Source organism: Alexandromys fortis, unplaced genomic scaffold, assembly GCF_014885135.2.
Source record: "Alexandromys fortis isolate MF-2015 unplaced genomic scaffold, M_Fortis_MF-2015_v1.1 scaffold_156, whole genome shotgun sequence".
Classification (NCBI taxonomy): domain Eukaryota; kingdom Metazoa; phylum Chordata; class Mammalia; order Rodentia; family Cricetidae; genus Alexandromys; species Alexandromys fortis.
Window position 1 is genome coordinate 534,676 of NW_026068028.1, and position 8,922 is coordinate 543,597.

The 8,922-nt window shown below is 44.7% G+C and overlaps 1 protein-coding gene across 5 annotated transcripts in view; it reads right to left on the reverse strand.

Annotated features, from left to right (window-relative positions):
* Positions 1–8,922, reverse strand: part of Tex2 (testis expressed 2) — a 113,933-nt gene that overhangs the window by 23,853 nt on the left and 81,158 nt on the right. For 3 of the 5 annotated variants that reach the window (XM_050164247.1, XM_050164244.1, XM_050164246.1), the window contains one exon: positions 4,917–5,049. The exons of the other annotated variants lie outside the window; for them this stretch is intronic. In XM_050164247.1, the coding sequence (XP_050020204.1) occupies positions 4,917–5,049 (133 nt within the window). The remainder of the gene's footprint in view (positions 1–4,916; positions 5,050–8,922) is intronic. 5 annotated transcript variants of the gene reach the window in all.

An 8,922-nucleotide genomic window follows, 5' to 3' on the forward strand; every position in this document is an offset into this window, starting at 1 on the left:
CACATACAGTGCACACACACACTCACACATACAGTGCACACACACACTCACACATACACACACTCACACATACAGTGCACACACACACTCACACATACAGTGCACACACACACTCACACATACAGTGCACACACACACTCACACACACACACACTCACACATACACACACTCACACATACAGTGCACACACACACTCACACATACAGTGCATATACACACTCACACATACACACACAGCTCAAGGAAAAACTCCTGCCATATGCTGCCAATGTCACTAAGAAAGAATCCAAGAGTTCTTTGATTGGCGGCTTACTCAGGAAACTCCAGCACCAAGTCCCCCGACAGGACTGCAGAGGACTTGAGCCCACAGTTACTTTTGAGCATGCACCAAATAGACAGGTGGAGAGTGTGATGAAGTCACATAAAATGTGGGAGCCAAGGAGGAGGTGTGTGAATGAAAAAATAGACAGTTAGCAGGGGTTACGATGGCAGTTTAATGCTGGTGACATGACTCCCTTGGCGCAAATGAGGTGTACAGGCAAGTCCCTTATCTCTGGATTAATTACCCCTCAAATTAGTTTTGGCTGGACTCCTCCCTAGTGAGAGTAGATATATTATCCCACACCTGCTCCATATCCTGGGGGCGGGGTCATAGAGAAAGTCCAAAGTCACAAAGTACCAAGTCTCAGGGGACTCAAGAAAGCAACTGAGAACTCAGGGACTTTTCTAGAACAACACAAATTTAAAGGACAGGCTTTGCAGCCCCCTTATAGAGTGCTGCCCTTCACTACACTCTTTAGGGTTCCAGAGGGGTGGGGCTTGTGGAATCAGCAGCAGAGGTGTGGGATCAAGGTTTCCTTCTGAAGCGCAGTGGAGACTTCCTGACCTACCAAAAGTCGCTGCTTCCTCATGCGACTACTAGTGGGCCTCATCTCTAGAGCTCGGGGCCTTAGCTAAGCATGAAATGAACATAGGACAGTCTCTTTTTTTTCCTTTTTCTTTTTAATTTTTTGAGACAGGGTTTCTCTGTAGCTTTGGAGCCTGTCCTGGAACTAGATTTTGTAGACCAGGCTGGCCTTGAACTCACAGACAGTCTCTAAACACTATTAAGCCACCAAATGGTCACTAAACACAGCCTTCTATTGTCAGGCAGAGAAAGGCAACGCTGTTCATGTAGATCCAGTTTCCCTGTTGCTGCTGTCCTCTTTGACACCTCCTTGAGCCGCTGAAAGTCCACCAGGGTAACTGTCTCCTGATTAATGGGGGTCAAGGGTAGAGCACACAGCTGCATGCATGTGAGGGCCAGGCTAAACCTCTCACCCTGAAACAGGAGCTGGCTGTAAGAGGATCTCACCAGCGTCCTCCCAGGCAGGACACAAGGATCCTGCTCATCCTGGCTCTGAAATGGAGCCAGAGTTGTGCAAACACACTGAACTTCCATATTGAAGGGGATGACCCTCTGAGAAGCCACTCCTCAGCTGAAGCACCCGCTCTCCATTTCCCGTAACAGAAGTGACACTATGTCCTCATTGCTCACAGAACTGTTTCCTCAAAGAGCATGCTCTTGGGTTTCAAATCTACATAGCAAATGCGATTCTCAAACAACCCTGAACTGAGTTTTTGGGTAAGGAGAGTCAGGAACATAAACTGCCAGAAATTACATGACTCCTATTTCTCCATCAAACAGCTGTGCTCTAAGTTCTTGAGCCCTGTGCTGTCAGGTATGGAAGCTGGCCCAACGGCACAGGGCAGGTCCTCATCCACACAGCACAAAGGGCTGCCTGCAGCATCTGGGATCGTAATGACAACTGCTGAGCCATGGCCCCTTATGTCCCCACCAATGTGTACCACCTGGCACCTCCATTCCTTGGCAAAGGCTGAGTGCTACACTGAGCTCTTGGGTTCCAGAACAAATCCTCTGTGGCTTCATGTGAATAGTTCAGATAATGTTGTATGGGCTCCAGTGTATCAGAGGCTGTGGATTCTGATTTTGACCAAGTGGTAGGTACCCCTATTATCCAAAATGGAAGCTGTATCATGTAGAACCCAGGGCCAATTAAGCCTACGACTGGCTCATATGCAGCTTTTACATCTAAATGTGTATTTTATGCTTTCAAACCTTATGATGTAAGCAAGCATTTCAGAGAAAGACACTAAACATCTCATAAAAGACATGTAAGATGTGGGAAACTACTGGCTTTAAACACACCTCAGAATTCCGCAAGTGTTCCACCCTCTCAGAGAGTCACTGAACAAGCTGACTATTCTGTTATGATGTCTTTTGCTTGGAGTCAGGCACGAGAGAAAGTAAACTATTTTATCATGGATTCTATCTCGGACCAAATTTTTTCTTTCTTTTGAAATGGGGTCTCACTTTATGGAATGCATTATGTAGCCCAGGTTGGCTTCAAACTCAGGCTAAGTCTTCTGCCTCAGTCTCTCAAGTGTTGGGATTGCTAGCATTTACCACCGCAACTGGCTCAAATGTTTTATTTCTTGTCTAAGAAGCTCTATCACTTCTGGCAACTTCCGGTAGTCTCTGTAGTCTGTGGACTATGCATAGGCAGTGCTTGCAGAGGCCAGAAGACATGGGCTGACTTCTGTCTTTCCTCTCCTCAGCCACACCTGACTGCACATGTTCACAGCTGAGGAACCAAGGAAGCAGACTGAGAACTGCTTCTCGAGCTAGGCTCTGGAATCATGCCTGGGCTTCAAGGAGCTTTCCATGCTTTCTAGAAACTCTGAGCCAAACAATGCCTGTGGAAACATTTTCTGAAATAAAGATGGGGGTCTAGAGTCCTCAGCTTCCCCAAGGGCCCATTTCTTAGGCCTTTTTCCTCTAGAAGCATGGCTTTGAGGTTGTATTTTTCTTTGCATTGAAAAGTAAATATGCTGGGCGGTGGTGGCGCAAGCCTTTAATCCCAGCACTCGGGAGGCAGAGGTAGGCGGATCTCTGTGAGTTCGAAGCCAGCCTGGTCTACAAAGGGAGTTCCAGGACAGGCTCCAAAGCTACAGAGAAACCCTGTCTCGAAAAACCAAAAAAAGAAAAAAGAAAAAAAAAAAAAGAAAAGTAAATATAGTTATAGTTTTTGATTTGAAAAGCTAATTACATATTAATATATAATTTAATATCTTCACAAGAAGAAGATAGACATTCCATACAGGATTATTCTATGAAAAGATGGTTTTAGAAATACATTCCACCATGGAAGTCACGCTCCCAAAGAAAGGGAGTCTTTTCCGTCAGTCTAAAGAAGCACGGCATCCTAAGACCAGCCAAATGGACGGCAGTCACTGTGGAGTGTCTGAATGACAAGACTGACCAAAAGCGACCTGCTGCCACCTGTTGCATACGACTCACCACCCAACAGAGCCCCGGTGCCCTTCCTGGAGCACAGCTGTACAGAAGGGCTCCTTACTCAAATGTTTATGACCAGACTGCTCTGTCCCAGTCCCATTTAGTTACTAGATACAATTAAAAACAAGTAGTGCCGAGGATCAAACCCATGGCCTGGCATGTGCTAGGCAACTGCTCTCCCGCTGAGCTACAATCCTAGCCCAGGAGACCTCGTTTTCAGACTGCTTCTGCCTATGGGGTCTTTGCAACTCTACTGTCTCAAGGTCAGATTGGCACTGCCCAGCTAGAGGTCAGAGTGGGGTGAGACAGCAGGACAAGAAGCTGGGTCTCACTAAGGCTAGACGAGAAAGACTCTCTCATCACAGCCTTGCCCCTCTCCTCTGCTCTCAGCCTTCTCGAGCCCTTGGACTGTGCCTTCATGTCTGGGAACATGATGAAAAGACATTTTCTTGTGGTTTCAAATGGGACCACAGCAGGTTCAGCACTCACAGGGTATGGAATGCCACACAGGGAGTTGATGAATGCCACTCACCAGAAAATACAAATCCACAGATTGCCGAATCCAAATACATTTTAACAAATAGCAGAAAAATAAAAGGAAAATAGCAGAATCAAGTTAGATTGCAATACAGCAAGTGCAGTCTTCTAACCATTAAAACAGGTACATTACAACGCATAACCTGGATAAGTCAAGATAATCTAAGCAGAAGAATGTTCTTGAAGACACAACTGAACTTCGATCTACCAGTACTACAGACCTAGAGGGTCAATCAGCTGTAACCAAGCAAAAAATCCAAGAGCCAGTGCCTTGCATACAGTCTGCAGAGTAGTTCACTGTGGCAGCCCCTGGCCATTGTAGTTTAGTCCCTGAAGAGAGATTAGGAACTTCAGATGGGAAAGGCCACACCTTTTAACGCAGCTAAAACAATATTATCACTTAGATGTGTTGCCAGAACAGTAACCTTTAAGGTGTTTGAAAATCTGGCATCAAAGGGGGTAAAAAAAAAATCAGGCTCCATTAATTACCTCACGATCCTGGAATATTTCTAAATCAGATTAACTCTGGGTAACAGACGTACTATCTACAAAGAGCAGAATTTACTAAGCAAATCAATATTGTATTATTTCGGGAAAATGCTTCTTACAACTCTCAGAGTATCCTCTTAGCTGCAAAATCAACCATATCGTTATAAATAATTCTGACCTGGTGATTAAAGTGGTAGATCCCCAGGGGACCTTAATCTGCTCCACATACTGCTGTCTGTGGCTGGAAGCTGAAGCAGGTGTCAGTGTAAGGATTGATTCACAGAACAGTTTATGCTTAGAGGCATCTGTCCTGCTTGTCTGCAGCAGGGTACTTTCTGGGTAATTGAGGCAGCGTTACCCCTGCCAGTGCTGACACCATCAGGCCGGGTGGAAAGCTACTCTTATCACAAGTGCTGACACCGAGCCTGCTGTCCACACCGGGGGCTCCCACACCCCGATCTGCTTCTCACAGGTTGCAGGGAGAAGTCGGTCCCCCGAGGTTGGTTAGTAAATTCATATATGGCCCCTTACCCTTCTTTGCCAATTTCTCCAACCTTCAGGGCTTCAACAAGAGGCTCTTTACCTAGTTTGGTCAAGTTCATTTTGGTCTCGAGAGTCATCAGAAAGGACCCGTTGTAAGACATTTCCAAATCAATCCAGAGTCCTAGAGAGAGAGAGTTAAAAAAACAAACAAACAAAAACAAACTTCACTTCATTTTGTTTCATTTGGTTTTGTTGCCTCCCAAGAAATGAGTCTAAACTACAGCATCAAAACTTGTACTTTTGGGGCTGAAGAGATGGTTCAACAGTTAAGAGCGATGGCTGCTCTCCCAGAGGTCCTGAGTTTAATTCCCAGCATCCACTTGGTGGCTCACAACCATCTGTAATGGGATCTGATGCCCTCTTCTGTCATGCAGGCATAGCACTCATACACATAAAATTAATAAATATTTTAAAAAGCGTGTATTTTCAGGACTAGAAAGGCAGTTCAATGACAAAGAGCATTTGCTGCTCTTGCAGAGGAACTGAGTTCAGTTCCCAGCACCCAAATTATGGCTTACAGTCATTATGTAAGTCCAATTTCAGGGAATCTGACACCTTCTTCTGATGTCTGAGGACACCAGGCATGCATACGGCACACACACACATACACACAAAGGCAAAACACTCTTAAGTTGTCATTAAACTAAATCTACATGTGACTTGTGCGACAAGAGACATGTGAAAAGGATGAGGATGCTCTGCTCTCAGTATATACGAGGAAAAGACTGTGATGGTTTGCTTGCTGGGCAGTGGTGGGCATGGCAGAACACTCTGGGGGTCACAGTGAATTCAGTGTCCGTGCAACTCACTGTAAGGACCCCCCCCCCCCGTTTTTCCTCCTCACAGTAAGAAAACAGGTCCACAAGGAAACGGCTTGACCACAGCACTGCCAGGATGGGTGGCCAACGTGCAGCTCTTTGCGCTGTGCGGAGCTTCACTGTGAGCTGAATGACTCCATAAGGCAGCTTCCAGGATTTGGTCATCAGTGAGTTGGGGCTTTACAGCAATGGAGCTGTTTGGGGGCCACTCAGATTCCTGTAGGCTCCCTATGCCAACAAGCTGAGATGGCTCAGAAGGTAAGTCCCTGCCACCAAGCCCAATGTCTTGAGTTTGATTCCCTGAACTGACATGGTAAAGGGAGAGAACTGACTTCTACAAGTGTCCTCCAGCTCCTATGCACAAGCCCCATCCCGTCCTACCCTCCTCTCTGCAAACAGAAAATATTTTAAAAAATCATTTAAAAACAGCAAAAAATAAACTCTCTCTCTCTCTCTCTCTCTCTCTCTCTCTCTCTCTCTCTCTCTCTCTCTCTCTCTCACACACACACACACACACACACACACTCCAACAAAACTTTGATATTTTCTTGTAAGATTTATATCATTAGTGTAAGTGTTTTGCATACATATGTATGTGTACCATTTGCATGCCTGGTGCCAGAGGTCAGAAGAGGATGTTGGAGTCCCTGGAACTGGCATTATGAATGGTTGTGAGCTACTATATAAATGCTGGGAATTGAATCCAGGTCCTCTGTAAGAGCAACAAGTGCTCTTGACCACTGAATCATGCCTCTAGCCTCTAAATTCTTATGTTTTTAGTATTCTTTTGTTTCTGAAAATTACCTAGTAATAGAAACAAAAGGATTTTAGGAGTAGCTAGGTAAATCTGGGGAACTACTTGGCATGAGTTTAAGAACTTGTCATCAGAAGGCTATGACTGCCAGTGAGTTCATATTGATTTCACCAGGACGGCCCCTGGACCATCTACAGTATGTCACACAGGAGGGGATGGCCTGGCAGCTAAAGCTGCAAGAGATGCTTTTCACTCTTAGAGCTCCATAAGACCTCATGAATTTTTAATCAAAATGTGATCCTTCAAGTGGCTATTTAAATGTTAATACACTTTTATAGATCCTCCTAAGACAAGTGACAATATGTAAACGGAAGCAGGAAATTAATCTCGAACCGTTCTTTACACTGGCAGCATTTTCAGTCGGTTGCTGTAAATAGTCCCTCCCCCGTGAGTCCAGCCCCCAGATAAAAGCATTGTCCGATCCTACAAAGTACTAATGGTGCAATTTTTCATGAAAGGCGGAATAATTCCCATTTCACTTTCAACAAATTCTTCCTGTTACTGAACACAACTGTTTTCCACGGATGACTTGATTTAATTAAGCGGCACACAGGTCAAGTGTGATTAGCTTCTTTGCGGGGGGTGGGGGAAACTGCTTCCTTTCTAGCTTATATTGAGCAGTTAAAAATAATTAGTTAGCTTACTCTTCAAAATACTGTAACTGTGGGAAGTAAGTGCACATCTGCTTCAGTAAAGACGCTAGTCCTTAATCACTACCAGGAGGTGGGGGTTAGTGCAAAGGGCTACATATGAATTTTAACTCAATATAAAAAGGTCACAATAATTTCTTTTGGAAATTCTAACCAGGTTTCCAAACAATACTAATGGCACGCATTGCCTTTGACAACTGTCATATTAAGGCACCAAAACTTTACTTTTTCCAAAATGAAGGTGTGTGCTTACAATTCCAGCACTTGGGAATGGAGGCAGGGGAATCAGAAGTTTCCTCCCCCAAATTTATTGCCTTTTTTAAAGATTTATTTATTTATTATATATACAGTATTCTGCCTGTATGTATGCTGAGCCATCTCTCTAGCCCCCAAATTTATTGATTTGTGTGTGTGTGTGTAGGGGCAGATCCCCTGTGCTTCTGGATCCCCTTAGAGCTGAGTTTTAAGTCATTGTAAGTCACCTAACATGGGTACTGGAATTCAAACTCAAGTCCTCCGGAACGGACCAGTAGTACATAGGGCATCAGATTTCCAGGGACTGCAGCGATAGGTTTCTGTGAGGCACCCAAAGTGGGTACTGGAAACTGAAGTGCTCTTAGCCAAAAGTCATTTCTTGAGTTGCTTGCTATCTCGTTGTTTTTGATTTTGTTTAAAAACAAAACACACAAACAAACAAACAAACAAACAAGCTAGATGGTGGTAGCACATGCCTTTAATCCCAGCACTTGGGAGGCAGAAGCAGATTGATCTCTGTGAGTTTGAGGGTAGCCTGATCTACAGAGAGAGAGTCCCAGGATAGGCTTCAAAGCTACAAAGAAACCCTGTCTCAAATAAATAAATATAAATAAATAAACAAAAAAAAAAAAAACAAAAATAAAACTCCAACCAAGTACTATGGGCACAGGCTGGTTCAGGCCCCAGTCACACATGGGAGCTCGCCTCCCCCCCCCCCCCCCCCCACTGCTAGGAAGGCCAAGGGAAAAGCTTAGATGCCAATCACATGGACTAGGGCTTGAGTTTCACTATAAATTTCTCGATCTACGCAAAAGAGAATATACTATCTTTTTAGAGAGGACTGTATGCAGTCAGAAGCTATCTTTTCTCCTCTTCTGGCTGCAGCTGCTATAGGAAAAGGCTGAACAGATACCCAGAAACCTACTTCAGGATGAGCCCTAGATAGGATCAGATATTCCTGGTGGCTTTGTTGTATTTTATTTCTGTTTTGTTGTTATTGTTGTTTGAGACAGAATGCCATGTATTACAGGGTGGACTCAAACTTGCTTTGTAGTTAAGGATGAACTCAAACTTCTGATTCCCCTGCCTCCATTCCCAAGTGCTGAAATTGTAAGCACATACCTTCACTCTCGGGTCAGAGAGTGTTGGGGATTGAATCCAGGGCTTCTGGCACACGAGGGAAACATTCTCCCTCCTGAATTATATCTCTGGTCCAGTCTGGTTTTATACCACTTACTATGTTCCACGAAGCCCACCTACAACTTAAGATGGAATCAAGAATGGATTGAGAACTTAAAAACTTAGGCCAGGCGATGGTGGCGCACGCCTTTAATCCCAGCACTCGGGAGGTAGAGACAGGCGGATCTCTGTGAGTTCGAGGCCAGCCTGGTCTACAAGAGCTAGTTCCAGGACAGGAACCAAAAGCTACAGAGAAACCCTGTCTCGAAAAATCAAAA